General features: G+C 45.1%; 1 protein-coding gene across 2 annotated transcripts in view; it reads left to right on the forward strand.

The window, feature by feature from the left end:
* The window catches only part of LOC135049797 (serine/arginine-rich splicing factor 3-like), a 54915-nt gene extending 45143 nt beyond the window's left edge, over positions 1 to 9772 (forward strand). The window contains exons 4-5 of one of the 2 annotated variants that reach the window (XM_063955672.1): positions 2815 to 2901; positions 3059 to 9772. In XM_063955672.1, coding sequence (XP_063811742.1) covers positions 2815 to 2901; positions 3059 to 3086 — 115 coding nt within the window. In that variant the 3' untranslated portion in view covers positions 3087 to 9772. Of the gene's footprint in view, positions 1 to 2814; positions 2902 to 3058 lie in introns of those variants that run through there. The other variant, XR_010241479.1, reaches the window with a different exon arrangement.
* Positions 9773 to 17609: the final 7837 nt, after the last annotated feature.

Consider the following 17609-nt stretch of genomic DNA (forward strand, 5'->3'; position numbering starts at 1 on the left):
GGCCGCTTACGAGGCACTTCAATACAGAAGGTTTCACGCAAGACCCTTCCAGCTCGATCTGTTGGACAAATGGTCCGGATCGCATCTTCACATGCACCAAAAGGATCCGTCTGTCGCCAAAAGCCAGGATCTCCCTTCTGTGGTGGCTACAGACTTCTCACCTCGTCGAGGGTCGCTGGTTCGGAATTCAGAATTGGATTCTGTTAACCACAGACGCAAGCCTCAGAGGTTGGGCAGCAGTCACCCAGGGGGTGCAGTTTCAAGGAAGATGGTCAAGTCAGGAAGTCATCCTTCCAATCAGCATTCTGAAATTCAAGGCCATATACAACGCCCTTCTGCAGGCCTCGCATCTTCTTCAAGATTGGGCCATTCAGGTCCAGTCGAACAATGTGACGGCCGTGACGTACATAAACCAACAGGGCGGAACGAAAAGCAGAGCAGCAATGTCGGAGGTGTCAAGAATTCTCCTCCCGGCAGAAAAAAAACGCTGTGGCGTGGTCAGCGGTCTTCATTCTGGGAGTAGACAACTTGGAAGCAGACTTCCTCAGCAGACACGACCTGCACCCGAGGGAGTGGGGCCTTCACCCGGAAGTGTTCAGGTGCTTGACACGTCGATGGGGATATCCACAGGCAGTGACGGTAGACGCCCTGACGACTCCATGGGTCTATCAGATGGTGTATGTGTTTCCTCCACTTCCTCTGATTCCAAGAATTCTAAAGCGAATAAAAAGGGAAAAGGTTCAAGCAATACTCATTGCTCCGGACTGGCCAAGAAGGGCCTGGTACGCGGACCTTCTGGAGATGCTCCTCGAAGATCCGTGGCCTTTACCTCTTTGCGAGGATCTTCTGAAACAAGGCCCGTTTGTCTATCAGGACTTACCGTGGCTACGTTTGACGGCATGGAAGTTAAACGGCTGATTCTAACCAGGAAAGGGATCCCTAACCAGGTTATCCCGACTATGATCCAAGCCAGGAAGGGGGTAACGTCTAAGCATTACCATCGTATTTGGAAGAAATAAGTCTCTTGGTGTGAGAGCAGAAATTATTTTGCGGTGAATTTTCATCTGGGACGTTTCCTGCTTTTTCTGCAGGCAGGTGTGGATGTGGGCCTACGTCTGGGCTCCATAAAAGTCAAGATTTCGGCCTTGTCCATTTTCTTTCAAAGACAATTGGCTTCTCTCCCTGAGGTCCAGACATTCTTGAAAGGTGTTCTGCGCATCCAACCTCCCTTTGTGCCTCCCACGGCACCTTGGGATCTCAATGTGGTGCTGCAGTTCCTCCAATCGGACTGGTTTGAACCGTTACAGGAGGTGGACGTAAAATATCTTACGTGGAAGGCCGTCACACTGTTGGCCTTGGCTTCAGCAAGACGTGTGTTGGAACTGGGGGCTTTGTCTCTCAAGAGTCCCTATTTAATTTTCCATCAGGACAGAGCTGAACTTAGAACTCGTCTGCAATTTCTCCCTAAAGTGGTGTCTGCGTTTCACATCAACTAACCTATTGTGGTTCCGGTTGTCACCGACACCTCTGCTACTTCAAAGTCTTTGGATGTTGTGAGGGCTTTGAAGGTGTATGTAAAGCGAACAGCTCGGCTCATCACAGAAAAATGGACTCGCTGTTTGTTCTTTATGATCCCAACAAAATTGGGTGTCCTGCTTCAAAGCATACAATTGCACGCTGGATCAGGTTTACGATCCAGCATGCTTATTCCATGGCAGGTTTGCCGTGTCCAAAATCTGTACAGGCCCACTCTACTAGGTCAGTGAGTTCTTCCTGGGTGGCTGCCCGGGGTGTCTCGGCTTTACAGCTCTGCCGAGCAGCTACTTGGTCAGGTTCGAACACGTTTGCTAAGTTCAACAAGTTCGATACTTTGGCCCCTGAGAACCTTCAGTTTGGTCAATCAGTTCTGCAGGAACCTCAGCACTCTCCCACCCGGTTTGGGAGCTTTGGTACATTCCCATGGTACTAAATGGAACTCCATTATCCTCTAGGACGTAAGAGAAAATAGGATTTGAATTACCTACCGGTAAATCCTTTTCTCGTATTCCGTAGAAGATACTGGGCGCCCCACTCGTGCTTAGTTTTTACTGCACTGTTATTTAGTTAAGTAATGTTGGTTCAGCCGTTGCTGTTCCTGTTTCAAGTTTGGTTAGCTTGGCTTTACTCTTGTTGTGCGTGCTGGTTCGGAATCTCATCACTATCCTTATCTATCCTTCTCTCAAAGTATGTCCATCTCCTTGGGCACAGTTTCCTAGACTGAGATTGGTAGGAGGGGCATAGAGGGAAGAGCCAGCCCACACTATCATATTCTTAAAGTGCCCATGGCTCCTAGTGGACCTGTCTACACCCCGTGGTACTAAATGGAACCCCGATATCCTCTACGGACTACGAGAAAAGGATTTACCGGTAGGTAATTAAAATCCTATTTTTTTTTCTTTAACATTCTGTTCTGATTTGTAGATGGAGTACATAAAATATAGTGGACTTTTGTTGCTTTTTTATTGTGTTCAAACATGTAGGCAATTTGGTTGAATAAAGACTAATTTTGAACCAGTTTAGCTATTTGATGTCCATAATTATTTGGTTATCTAAAGAAATCCTCATTGGTTAGAAAAAAGTTGCATGGGATGGGAACCAGTTGAAAGTGGTTCTGGTTTTCAAGTGTTATGCCTTTCAGGCATTTTGTACTTACATTTCCAAGTTTCACAAGTTCCATTTATTGGTGTCAGAATGCTGGGAAATAGAACTGAATGCTGGAGCTCTGATCTTCTGAAACAGAGAGGTGACATTTAATTTCTGTTCTTTTTTCTTCAGGTCCCTTTCTAGAGAACATCGGAAAGAAAGATCTCTGTCCAGGGAGAGGAATCATAAACCATCTCGTTCCTTTTCTAGATCAAGAAGGTATTTGATGGGTTATTCCTCCTTAAACATTGAAACTGATGGAACAGCTCTTTGTTAGGCTTAAATAAACACAGAACAAATAGAATGAAGTAATTTTCTGTTAGTTTGACAATTTTCTCTGGTGTGCAAACATTTTTTTTCTGATTTTCTTTTCCAGCCGTTCAAGGTCAATCGAGAGAAAATAGGCTCTCTTCAACACTGTACAGATGGCATTGAAAATATTTTTTTTTCTCTTTGCTTTGTCATGATGCTTTTTTAAACATATTTTTTTTATTCTGTGTTTTTCTTGTATCTTGTCTTGTAAGACGTGATGGAAAATGTTCTGTTATGGTTCCGTACAGGTGAAGTGGCAATTAAAGAAATTGCTAACTTTTTAAATATTTTTCAATTATATTGTATTGTTTCAAGCATTTCAAACTCTTGACGATCTATTGAGCTTTAATCTTTGTTTATGTGAAAACATTGGTGTACAATTCTATACATCCTAAGTGTACAATTCTATAAAATCATAAACACATTTTTGTAGAATGCAGTGGGATTTTTGTACTGAAAATTTGGCATGTGTATTCTGGGGAGTTTTTCTCTTTCTGTTATTCTAGCAGCTTGCTGCAAATGAAGTACATTATTTATTTGAATGTTTTTGTTAAGATTGATCCCTGCCATGAAATATACAGGATTTTTATTGCATATACACAGGTACACCACCGATAATCCGGCACCCTTGGTTCCAGCACTGTGCCAGATTATGCATTTTGCTTGATAGGTGATACATACAGCAGCATCCCAGCGGCTAAACTTCCCACCACTCACCACCTAATCCTAAACCTCCCGCAGCATGACTCTCCCACAGCCTAAACGAACACAACCACAGTCTAACGCAGCCCTCCTCCAGCCTTACTCCCCCGCCCACGGTAATCAAGCCTCCCACAGCCTAACTCTACCCTACAGCATAACTGAGCCCATATTAAAAGTGGTGCCAGATAATCTGTGTTGTACCTGTACGTGCTGTAATAAGTATGGTCTTGGAGAGGAAGTATTGGCCTAAAACACCTCTACTGATGGTCTTTCTTCCATTTCCCAGTGGAAAGCAGCATAGTTCTCACACTATGAACTTAATATGTAAATTTAATACTATGGAGGAGACCTTTTTAAAATGTGTATTTCTCTTACGTCCTAGAGGATACTGGGGTCCATTTAGTACCACGGGGTATAGACAGGTCCACTAGGAGCCATGGGCACTTTAAGAATTTGATAGTGTGGGATGGCTCCTCCCTCTATGCCCCACCTACCAGACCCAGTTTAGAAAATGTGTCCGGAGGAGCCGGTCACACTGGAGGAAGCTCCTGAAGAGTTTTCTGCTTTTATTTGTTATTTTCAGGCAGGGCTGATTGGCACCAGCCTGCCTGCTTCGTGGGACTTAGGGGGGGAATGGCGCAACCTCTTGAAGGGTTAATGGTCCCATTCCACGCTGACAGGAAACTGATCTCCTGAGGGAACTATTTGCAAGCCCCACCACGGCGAGCGTACATTCTCGCAGCACGCCGCCACCCTTAACAGAGCCAGAAGAATGAAGAGTGGTAGTACTGATTAGGTTAGTGGTTAGCGGGGCGCAGGCCATTTTGGCGGCACGAGAGTACGGAGACACACAGCTTCTAAACAGGGTGGAATGCGTCTCCAGACACAGTAAACAACTGCGTCTCGGTACACTGTACACGGTACCCATACTGGCAACACAGCCTTAAAATGGTTTCTGTCCATTTTAAGCACCAAATTCCTCAACAAGTCAGAAGAACGTGCGCCATTGAAGGGTCGGGGCTTCACTATAAGAGGGTCCAGCAGCTCACCAGTGCCATTTTCCCTCTGTAGTGGACACAGACGCTGACTGACAGGGACGCGCAGCTCCTCCAGTGTGACTCCAAATTACCTCATCGGTACCAGGGGGTCATAGCAGGGGGGGAACGATTACTAGTGTACTAAGTCCCCTGTCAGGGTACATAGTCTGCGACCCGGCTAAGCTTGGCATCAGCGGTAAAGGCGCGGTGGGGGGCTGGCTCCAAACAACTCTGTGTCTCTCCAGGGACGGATCTAGACTTTTCTTTAGGGGGGGCAGTTTACTGCTTAATCTTGACTCCTCCCTCTACAGTCCCAACTCCTCCCATCTGCAATCCTAACTCCTCCTCTCTCAATTCTGACTGAACTTTTTGAGTGAGACTGAGATAGAGCTTTCTATGTACATGTGACATTGCTATGGGGTAATTGTATTTATTAGCCCTAGTACCCACACACCAGCAAGTGAGGGGCAAATTCTCTGTAACCCTTGCTCTCCTGGCTCCTCTGTGCTGCTGTGGCATAAGCTGCAGCACATCGTGTGTGCTGTCACATTTACATTATGTCAGGCAAAGAGTGTGTTTCTTATACAGCAGGGTGTTCCTCTTCACCAGGGGGCTCACTACTGGGTACTCAGGGTTCACAGAATGGCGGGGCTGAACCAGAGTGGGTTAATTCTCTGAAAGGAATGATCTCCACTTTTTCTACAAAACAGCGTCTCAATCCCCTCCCATATGTCCGCAAAAACGATCTCTGGCCCATATCCTGCAGTCTGACGCTGACAGGTCAGACATGGAGGAGGGTGAGGTGGATTTGGGGGGATGCAGCTCTGTTACAGGGAATAGAGGCTATCAGAGATATCCTGCATATTTCTGATAAAGGTGTCAGAGGAGTGTGAGGAATCTTATTTTAATGTAAAAAAGAAGTCCTCAGTCACTTTTCCTGTGTCAAAGGAACTGAATACCCTGTTTGAAAAACCGTGCGTTAATCCTGATAAGAAATTTCAGATCCCTAAAAGGTTGCTCTGGAGGATAGGAAAAAATGGGAAAATCCACCGATAGTGGACACAACAGTCTCTAGGCTTTCACGAAAAATTGTATTGCCTGTTCCTGGTGTAGCCTCCCTTAAAGACACGGCTGATCGTAAAATTGAGACTACACTCAAATCATTGTACACAGCTGGTGGGGTGGCCCAAAGACCCACTATTGCATGTGCGTGGATCACAAAAGCCATTGCAAAATGGTCAGGTAACCTAATTGAGTGGTTAGATTCCTTGTCTAGGGGGGGGTGTTTTACTCCTGCAGCATATACAGGACTCTGCCAACTTTATGGTGGAAACCATAAAAGAGAGAGGCTTGCTTAAAGCATGCACCACCGCTATGGCAGTGTCGGCACGCAGGGGCTTGTGGCTACGCCAGTGGACTGCTGACGCGGACTCCATTAAAGGCATGGAAGGCCTACCATTCACAGGAGAGGCCTTGTTTGGAGATGAACTAGACAAATGGATATCCAGAGCTACTGCGGGTAAGTATACCTATCTTCCTTCCGCAACCCCCCAAACCAAGAAGACTTGTTCAGCTTCTAAGTTACAGTCCTTTCGGACTGCCAAGTTCAAGGGTAAATCCAGAGATGCTTGTCTGTCTCCCAGCGGCGCAGGAGGTAAACCACACAAGCCAGCAACTGCAGGTGCTCAGGACCAGAGCCCAGGCTCTGATTCCTCAAAGACTTCAGCATGACAGTGGACCGCAATGCCTGGAAGGCTGTCAGATGGGAGCCCGACTACAATTCTTCAGTCAAATCTGGTCAAGTTCTTGACAGGATCCCTGGGTCATGGATCTTATTTCCCAGGGCTACAGACTGGAGTTCCAAAAGCTCCCACCTCACAGATTCTTCAAATCAGGCTTGCCAATTTCACAAAAGGCAAGTATACCTTTACAGTATGCCATCTAAAAACAGACTGAAGTCATTGTTCCAGTTCCACCTCATCTGCTCAACAAGGGGTACTATTCCAACTTGTTCGTAGTACCGAAACCAGACGGTTCGGTAAGACTGATTCTGAACCTCAAGTCTTTGAACCCGTACTTACGAGTGTTCAAATTCAAGATGGAGTCTCTCAGAGCGGAAATCTCAGGTCTGGAGGAGGGGGAATTCCTAGTGTCTATGGATATCAAGGATGCGTACCTTCACATTCCGATCTGGCCGCCTCGTCAGGCCTATCTACGGTTTGCACTGCAGGACTGTCACTACCAGTTCCAGGCCCTGCCCTTTGGTCTCTCCACGGCCCCGAGGGTGTTCACCAAGGTGATGGCAGAGATGATGTTTATACTCCACAAGCAGGCAGTGAACATAATTCCGTACCTTGACGATCTCCTGATAAAGGCGCCGTCAACCAAACTCCTCTAGGATCACGGGTGGATTCTGAACCTTCTGAAATCTCACCTAGAGCCAACAAGGAGGCTCCCATTCCTGGGAATGATACTGGACACAGAGTCGCAGAAAGTGTTCCTTCCATTGGAAAAGGCAGTGGTGATCCGGTCAATGGTTCGGGACGTCCTGAAGCCAACCTGGTTGTCTGTGCATCTATGAATTCGCCTTCTGGGGAACATGGTGGCCTCTTCTCGCCAAAAGCCAGGATCTCCCTTCTGTGGTGGCTACAGACTTCTCACCTCGTCAAGGGTCGGAGGTTCGGAATTCAGAACTGCAGTTTTAAGGTAGATGGTCAAGTCAGGAAGTCGTCCTTCCAATCAACATTCTGGAACTCAGGGCCATATACAACACCCTTCTGCAGACCTCACATCTTCTTCAAGATCGGGCCATTCAGGTCCAGTCGGACAATGTGACGGCAGTGACGTACATAAACTGATGGGGCGGAACAAAGAGCAGAGCAGCAAGGTCAGAGGTGTCAAGAATTCTCCTCCTAGGCAGAAAGAAACGTTGTGGCGTTGTCGGCGGTCTTCATTACGGGTGTAGACAACTGGGAAGCAGAATTCCTCAGCAGACACGACCTGTACCCGGGGGAGTGGGGCCTTCACCCGAAGGTGTTCAGGTGTTTGACAAGTCGATGGGAATATCCACAGATCAACATGAATGGCCTCTCTGCTTAACAAGACACTCAATCCGACTATATTTCAAGCCGGGAAGGGGGTAACGTCTAAGCATTACCATCGTATTTGGAAGAAATACTTCTCTTGGTGTTAGTGCAGAAATTGTCCCGTGGTGGGTTTTCATCTGGGACGTTTCCAGCTTTTTCTGCAGGCAGGTGTGGATGTGGGCCTACGCCTGGGCTCCATAAAAGTCCAGATTTCGGCCTTGTCCATTTTCTTTCAAAAACATTTGACTTCTCTCCCTGAGGTCCAGACGTTCTTGAAAGGTGTTCTGCACATCCAACCTCCCTTTGTGCCTCCAACGGCACCTTGAGATCTCAACGTGGTGCTGCAGTTCCTCCAATCGGACTGGTTTGAACCGTTACAGGCGGTGGACGTAAAATATCTTACGTGGAAGACTGTCACACTGTTGGTCTTGGCTTCAGCAAGACGTCTGTCGGAATTGGGGGCTTTGTCTCATAATAGTCCCTATTTAATTTTCCATGAGACAGAGCTGAACTCGGAACTCGTCAGCAATTTCTTCCTAAAGTTGTGTCTGCGTTTCACATCAACCAACCTATTGTGGTTCCGGTTGTCACCAACACTTCTGCTACTTCAAAGTCTTTGGATGTTGTGAGGGCTTTGAAGGTGTATGTGAAGAGAACAGCTCGTCACAGAAAAATGGACTCGCTGTTTGATCCCAATAAGATTGGGTGCCTTGCTTCAAAGCAGTAAGATTGAGTGCCCTGCTTCAAAGCAGTCTATTGCACGCTGGGTCATGCTTAAGATCCAGCATGCTTATTCCACGGCAGGTTTGCCATGTCCAAAATCTGTACATGCCCACTCTGCTAGGTCGGTGGGTTCTTCCTGGGCGGCTGCCTGGGGTGTCTCGGCTTTACAGCTCTGCCGAGCAGCTACTTGGTCAGGTTCGAACACGTTTGCTAAGTTCTACAAGTTCGATACTTTGGCCTCTGAGGACCTTCACTTTGGTCAATCAGTTCTGCAGGAACCTCAGCACTCTCCCACCCGGTTTGGGAGCTTTGGTACATCCCCATGGTACTAAATGGACCCCAGTATCCTCTCGGACGTAAGAGAAAATAGGATTTGAATTACCTACAGGGTAAATCGTAGTCCGTGGAGGATACTGGGACCCCGCCCAGTGCTTCGTTCTTCCTGCAATGTTGGTTCAGCCATTGCTGTTCCTGTTTTCAAGTTTGGTTAGGTTAGCTTGGCTTTCCGTGTGTGTGTGTGTGTGTGTGTGTGTGTGTGTGTGTGTGTGTGTGTGTGTTCGGAATCTCACCACTATCCTTATCTATCCTTCTCTCAAAGTATGTCCGTCTCCTCGGGCACAGTTTCCTAGACTGAGTCTGGTAGGAGGGGCATAGAGGGAGGAGCCAGCCAACACTATCAAATTCTTAAAGTGTCCATGGCTCCTAGTGGACCCGCCTCTACCCCATGGTAATAAATGGACCCCAGTATCCTCTACGGACTACGAGAAAAGGATTTACCGGTAGGTAATTAAAATCCTATTTCCCCCCCTTAAGTGACAGGTATGTATACAAATTAAATGGTAAACTATACTTGGTGGTACACTTTGCTATGATACATCCTATATAAACAAATTATTAATTTCCTTTTGTATTGTAATGCTGTTGACCCCAAGGCATAAGCCTTAGTGACCGCTGCCGAGTACCATACATTGACACTACTGAGATCTGAATATATTTTGGCAGTTCCCATTTGTTACAGTCAACTTGTTCGTGCATCTTTGTGCTTTCACTTGTTTTTCTCCATAGAATTCGTTTTAACTGCACCTTACATATTTCCATGTTACTTGGAACTTTACATCATTGGATGGCTATGTAACATTTTTAATGTACAGTTGGTGTTTTGTTTGGAAGATGTTTTAATCCTGTGACTGACTTATTTTTTCGGGGATTAAAATTTAGTTTTAAAAAATAGTGCATTTCTTCTAATTGTCATTTTGGGGAGGGGGTAGATATAATCAATATTCCAAATTCCTCCCCACTACATTATTAAGCCCTGTACACACGGGGATATTTGTGTGCTGAGCGATTTATCAGTGACCTCTCAGCACACATCTCTCCCTCCACTCAGCACAGCAAGATGTGTGCTGAGCGAGGGCGGGGTGGACGTGGAGGGGCGCTCATTTCAGCCAGCGGTGAAATGAGCGACCTGCTAGATTGTGCCAATCTAGCACCGTCGATTAGCGACGCACGGGGCCGTGCATCGCTATCGTTGTGGAGCATACACACAGAGCGATCCGTTCTTAAGTTCTAAGCAATCTAGTAAGATTGCTTAGAATTTAAGCACTGATCTCTACGTGTGTACCCCCCTTTAGCCTCATTCTTCCTCATAACCTGAGCCCTTTGTGTACTTCAGTCCAGGGTGACTGATGTTGTAGATTCATGCTGCTGACTCCGGAGCCGAACCACAAATGTCCGCAAAACACAGATGAAGGAGGACAGAGGTATCTAAGCCTAATACCTCTGTCTCTCCCCAGAGTACAGGAGGCAATATGGCACAAACCTCATGCTAAAGCAAGTTAGTGTACAACACTAGTTGCCGCTGACTGCAATGGAAAGCCCATGAATCTCTACTGGGGCTGATGAGGAACTTTCTCCACCAGAAAGTCCAGGTGCCAGGTCGAAAATTTGTCTAGCTCTGCTTTGTTATGTGGCAGACTGTCCTCTTACATACATGAAATCCTTACATTACATAGTTTGTTGCATCATCACATTTACCCAAAGGGAATGGAAATATTCCATTGAATTGGAAAGTCTCGATGTTGCTGTGGATGTATACCTTTTAAAGGTGAATTATGTATCCTTCCCAGGTATTTACAGACTTGCAAGTGTGCTCCTATAGATCATTTTGTTACATATCAAACTAAGAAGTATAAGATAATCGTTTGTGACTTTAAAATGAGCAGACCCACAATGGCAGCCAATGGGATTCTTGGCTTAATATACTGGTGTCCAACCACTATAGTTGCCATAGAAGAATCGCATGTAGGCATTTCCATGTTTTATGTGAAGGTCTATATGAACTACTATAGAATGGAGAAAGGGGCTGTAATCATAGTATTTCTGACAAAGCTAATCAAAACGTCAGGCACTTGCGTAAACCTTTTTCATGCCTACGTTACTGTCTGCTAATACATCTGCTTTATGTCTCAGGACTCAACTGAACATTTATGACCTATGCACACAATCAAAGCAGGTATTTTTTGACCCGTGGTTCCCAGGGAGAAGGTTGTAAACATTACATGGATCTTATGTTGTATACTGTTTTTATCTACTTTTGCATATACAAATGCACATAACATTCTGTACCTTTCAAAGGTTTAAATTATTTATTTATTAACAGTTTCTTATATAGAGCAGCATATTCCGGTGTGCTTTACAATTAGAACAACAGTAATAGAACAAAACTGGGTAAAAACAGAAAGACACAGAGGTAGGAAGGCCCTGCACGGAGGCTTACAATCTATAAATGGCCCAAAAGCGATGCATATCTCTTGATAGAGTTTCAATGGAAACTTACTGTATATGCAGCTACAAGCACCACAGCCAAAGTGTTAACCTTCTAGTCATGCCTGGAAAGAAGGATCGCCAACATCTCTTTGGAGATATCCTTCTGATCCTCATTTAAGAATTGTCATGAGATCTATACATCATAGGCCTGGTTAGCACAAGACAGACTTAGCAGCAGATCTTACTCATGTCTGATCTGAATCTGCAGAGAGGATTCGTAAGGACTAGTTATGAATAAAAATCATTATTCACATTGAGATGTTGAGTATTGGTGGACACAATCTAATGAGCTCCACAACAGGACTGTGCTTCGAACCAATGTTACACCTGTTTTCTTATTTCTGATCTGTTCTGCAACACCCACACGTATACAATTTGCTTACAGCCGTGTATCCTATGTAGTATGTCCAAGATGGCTGGCTCAGCTGGTATTTCAGTTGATGTTTATGCGCCCGCCACTAGAAGGTACCTGCTGCCAGCTGTTCGATTGTTTTGCCGTTTGGGTGTGAGTGCCACTGGCTCTGACATTTCTGCTCGCAGCCTCCCAAGGTGCGGAGCAGAAACTTGGGAAAAGTGTCCAATTGGTCGCGGGCAGGACATTAGTTGGGGTTAGCAGCGTAAACCCGGTGCTTTTTGGGCGCATCAAAAGTAATGGGTGCCCGATCGGAGCAATAATTGAATTGCTGTGACGGGCGCCCAATAAAACAATTGAATTCCTCACTGTATGTAATTTGTTGTATTTGTATGCCTTGTATGTATAACTGATGCTATGTGTATTTGATCTGTGTATCTGACGTGCTTTCTTCCACCAATGTCTTGCTTATCCAGTAGTCACCGGCTATGTATAGGATGAATCATTAGTGGAACCGATAAGCACTGTGTTTTGTTTTGTTTTTTTGTCTTCCTCAATGTTACCACTATAATTGTACTGTGTATGTTGGGAGGGGGTGTTACCACTGTAATATTATATTGTGCCCAAGTTGGCTGCTTTACCTTCAATGTATTATGTACCGTTAATCCTGAAAATGTAAAGTTTCCGATTTTCCTCTAAGAGAAAAGTGTTATATAAATAAAATTATCATTAACAAGGAAAGCAAGACAAGAGCTGGAGGTCGTGAAGAGGCAATACGCTAACTGCGGGAAGATCTTTTACGAATCGTGACCATGAACGGCCACAGAATAGAATGCTGAACCCTCTGTGATTACCTTACACATCAAAGTTGGTGACAGTAACAAAAAGTCTTCAAATGTCTGAATAAGGGCTGTTTTCAAAGTTTCTCTGCTTTTTCAAGAGATACTGTACTTCTTGTCAGAATTAATTTTGACAATCAAATATCAATCATCAAGGTGTCAGACTGAGTCTCGTCATGATGGAAGTCACATAGGTGGCTCCAGCAATATCAATATTTACTGCGTGCAAATCTCACAGCGCTTGTAGTCATGGTATGCATACAGCAGAGCATAGTTGAGGATCACTTTTACTGAGGTGCCAATTCTACCTGAGTATGCTCTTTTCCTGTACCTATGATTCCCCAAGTCCAAGGTGCTTTATACTGTTTGTGACACTTTCATGAAATGATGTGTTCTCTAACAAATATAATACATCTACTTCTATTAGTACTATCTTGGACTGAAGTTTTGTCAAAATGTTTTAGACAAAGGTCTGGTTGTTGTTAATGCATTCAATATGCAACTATTTACATAATAAAAGGCAAATAAGCATGTACTGGAAGCATATCAGCATAAAAGCTGCCATAGAAAAGAAGTGGCTGACACAAGAGATGGTGAATAGGAATGAGGAAGTGGGTGGGCTTGTGGGAAAGGAATGGTGGGAATAAATGAACAGCCTTATTGGATATAAATTAAATAGTTGAGAAGCAGCATGAATGAAGTCTTCAGGTGCAAGGTTTAATATGTTAGGCGGAGGTCACCGCAGGAGCAGTGGGGGCAGGTAGTAGTGAGGAGATGCAGTGGGGAAGAGAAAGAGGGCTTTGTAAGTGAGGATCAGGAGTTTGAATTGGATTATATAAGGGAATAGGGAGCCAATCTATTGATTAGAAAATAGCAGGGTGTTTTTCTAAACACACCTTTTCTAGATAATACTGTTTGATGGCCTAATTTATAAATGTACGCTGTCACTGCATCTGCAAATTTGAATGCAGCGGCTGTGCGCAAATGTTTCAGCCACCTGGATTTGTATTGAGACGTCCACTGGTGGTGTCTCTGGGCCGCCGCTTGTGAAAAAGGAAGCAACCATCAGTTGAACATCGACCTTATGAGTAACATTATTACCGTACAGAGTAGCCGCCAGAGCCATTGTGACTGTGTAGGTGATTGCAGTCGCAGACCGTTAGTATCCACCTTCGTTACTGCCTACAAACGATGCCTGAATGTCAGTCACTTTGCAAATAAATCCATGGTCATGACCAATGCATCACTTACACTCATTTAATGTGATAGGTTGTTTATGATTCATTTTATTTTCACATTTTAATGTTTCATTCAAACGTGGAAGAAATCTAATAAATGTCATATTTTAGCATGAAAGTGACTTTGCGGCTCTTCCTCTAGCACAAATCACCCAAAACAGCAAAGTATTTCTTCGTGATGATTACCAAAAGAATACACACATTTATTTTTTTGTGACAATTTTGTGAACATTAACATCATTTACCAACTCACAGTAGAGTCCTCCTTTTATGTGGGTTCAAACCATACACATGATGATGATGAGTTATAGTTCACTATGAATGAGTTAGTGAATTGATGGACTATGTGCCTCATTCAGGTTGGATCGCAGTGTGCGTTCCAACTGCAAAAAATACGGAAAAGATGCGGGGGCTTGCGCAGCGCCCATCCTACGCATGCACCAGCATTTTCTGCGGAAAGAGGGTGCAGAAAATGCGATCAATTGACAGGCGGGGTGGGAACGCTCCGTTTCCATGGCGGAGACAGAGCATTGCGGGGGTGGCAACGGGAAAACGGTGGTCGTGACGTCACACGCAGCCGCCACAATCGGAAACATGGCGCCGGCAGGAGGCAACCTTCATTTCTGCTAGTAAGCAGAAATTGCGATGCAATCACAATTTCTGCTTGTTGAAGGGGAGAGGCAGCGGTCAGCATACCCTGCAATGGGCGGCCCCCAGCATGCGAACAAAAGGATTGCAAATTCTGCTAATTAGCAGAATTTGCAATCCCTACTAGATTAGGCCCTAGAGTTGATTGCAGCAGCAAATTTGTTAGCAGTTGGGCAAAACCATGTGCACTGCAGGGGAGGCAGATATAACATGTGCAGAGAGAGTTAGATTTGGGTGTGGTGTGTTCAAACTGAAACCTAAATTGCAGTGTAAAACTAAAGCAGCCAGTATTTACCCTGCACAGAAACAAAATAACCCACCCAAATCTAACTGTCTCTTTAAATGTTATATCTGCCCCCCCTGCAGTGCACATGGTTTTGCCCAACTGCTAACAAATTTGCTGCTGCGATCAACTCTGCATTACCCCCTATGTTCCCACTGACTTTGGTTTGGTCTACTGAAAGCCATAAATTAAGTGCAAATCCTCCACTTTGTAGTGAAAAAAACATCTTTTGGGGGTATATGCAATTGCGGTCGAATTCCCGAAAATGTCGAAAAACTGGACATTTTCGCCCCCCCAAAAAAATTCGACAATGCAATTCAGTACTTTTCGTCAAAAAAACAGACTTTCCAAATTCAACTTTTTGAAATTCGACATTTGTCAAATTCGACATTTCTGCAATGGTACAAATGCGGTAATTCGACAAAAGTATATTCAATTGAGGATTGTAAATTCGACAACAGTGCTTTTAGACAGTAAATTCGTCATTTTCAATCCGCCACACTTTGCTGGCGGAATCTAATAAAAAATGTTAAAAACATGTTTTTTTGTGTGTTTTTTTTATTGGTAATAGCATATCTATTTATATTAGAAGGGATTAGGTACTTGGTTTGTCTATTTTGGAGGCACAAGTATTATTTATATATTTTTAAAAATATATATATATTTTTTTAATGGAATGGTAAAAATCAGAAAAAAAAATGCGTGGGGTCCCCCCTCCTAAGCATAACCAGCCTCGGGCTCTTCGAGCTGGTTCTAAAAATCCGGGGGGAAAAACTGACAGGGGATCCCCCGTATTTTTAAAACCAGCACCGGGCTCTGCGCCTGGTGCTGGTGCAAAAAATACGGGGGACAAAAAGCGTAGGGGTCCCCCGTATTTTTTACACCAGCACCGGGCTCCACTAGCTGGACTGATAATGCCACAGCCGGGGGTCACTTTTATACAGCGCCCTGCGGCTGTGGCATTAAATACCCAACTAGTCACCCCTGGCCGGGGTACCCTGGAGGAGTGGGGACCCCTTCAATCAAGGGGTCTACCCCCCAGCCACCCAAGGGCCAGGGGTGAAGCCCGAGGCTGTCCCCCCCATCCAAGGGCTGCGGATGGGTGGCTGATAGCCTTTTGAAAAATGAAAGAATATTGTTTTTTTCAGTAGTACTACAAGTCCCAGCAAGCCTCCCCCGCAAGCTGGTACTTGGCGAACCACAAGTACCAGCATGCGGGAGAAAAATGGGCCCGCTGGTACCTGTAGTTCTACTGGGAAAAAAATACCCAAATAAAAACAGGACACGCACACCGTGAGAGTGAAACTTTATTTCACGCATGTTGACACACACATACTTACCTATGTTCACACGCCGACCTCTGTCCACTTGTCCAAGTAGAATCCACGGTGTACCTGTGAATAAAATTATACCCACCTGATCCAGTGTCCTGGTCTTTTATTATAATCCACGTACTTGGCAAAAAAAAAAAACGAACACACGGACTGAAAGGGGTCCCATGTGTGCAGAGACCCCCCGTGACTCCTGTCACAGAAAGGTCCCTTCAGCCAATCAGGAAGCGCCACTTCGTGGCACTCTCCTGATTGGCTGTATGCGCGTCTGAACTGGCAGACAGCTCATCGCACAGCTCCCTCCATTAGTTTTAATGGTGGGAACTTTGCGGTCAGCGGTGGGGTTACCCGCGGTCAGCCGCTGACCGGGGTGACCTCACCGCTGACCGCAAAGTTCCCACCATTGAAAGTAATGGAGGGGGCTGTGCAATGCGCGTCTGAGCTTAGACGCGCAGAGCCAATCAGGTGACTGCCACGAAGTGGCGCTTCCTGATTGGCTGAAGGGACCTTTCTGTGACAGGAGTCATGGGGGGTCTCTGCATTCGGCTTTCAGTCCGCCTGGTCTGGGTGTTCGTTTTTTTTTTTTTGCCAAGTACGTGGATTATAATAAAAGACCAGTCAGGTGAGTATAATTTTATTCACAGGTACCCCGGATCGTCGACGACATTGGAGACGTGGCAGTCGACGGGTCAACATAGGTAAGTATGTATGTGTCGGCATGTATGAAATAAACTTTTACTTTCATGGTATCTGTGTCCTGTTTTTATTTGGGTATTTTTTCCCCAGTAGAACTACAGGTACCAGCGGGCCCGTTTCCCTCAAAAGTACGTGAATCGGCAGCTATACTGCTGATTCACGTACTATTCGACAAGTCGAATCCCCCGACTTGTCGAATAAAAACAGCTGGGACTGAATAGGTCGAATCACTATTCGACCTTAAAAAGTCGAAAACTGCCGTCTTTTCGACAGACGGCAGCTTTTTCAACACTAATTTAATATACCCATTAACCTTTCCTTTCCATAACTAAGGCTAAAACGAGCAATACCTCAGGAGAAAACTAAGGAGGGAGCTCAATTAGCCGCAGGGTTTGCAGCTAATTGATTATGATGCCTGATTAGCTGTGGGAGCCCTGCAGGACCTTTCCTTGCAGCGTTAGGAAATATACGTGTTAAATGCAGCCATCTGCATTTAACGCGTAGGGAAACCTATTAGATCTCACAGTTTACGTGGCATCTGTGGGTTTCCGTGCATTAACCCATTGTTTATCGGGCGGGTATAGCTTTTTGTCGCACATCACGATGAATTAGCTGCGGGGTGAACTCATATCCCATAATGTAACCCTGCAGCTAATCGAATTCCCCCTAGATGTTTATTTAATAAAAGGAGTGGTTCTAACATAGAAGGTTGAATTGGATGTGGTGTTTAACTCTTACACAAAGTGCATCTTCAGATTTGTAAAAATATTTTAACAAAAATTCCTCCCTAGGTACAGTGATATACAGTATGCATAATCCAGACAGGCCCGGTGACAGGGGGGTACAAAGGGTAC

Source organism: Pseudophryne corroboree, chromosome 2 (genome assembly GCF_028390025.1).
Source record: "Pseudophryne corroboree isolate aPseCor3 chromosome 2, aPseCor3.hap2, whole genome shotgun sequence".
Lineage (NCBI taxonomy): Eukaryota > Metazoa > Chordata > Amphibia > Anura > Myobatrachidae > Pseudophryne > Pseudophryne corroboree.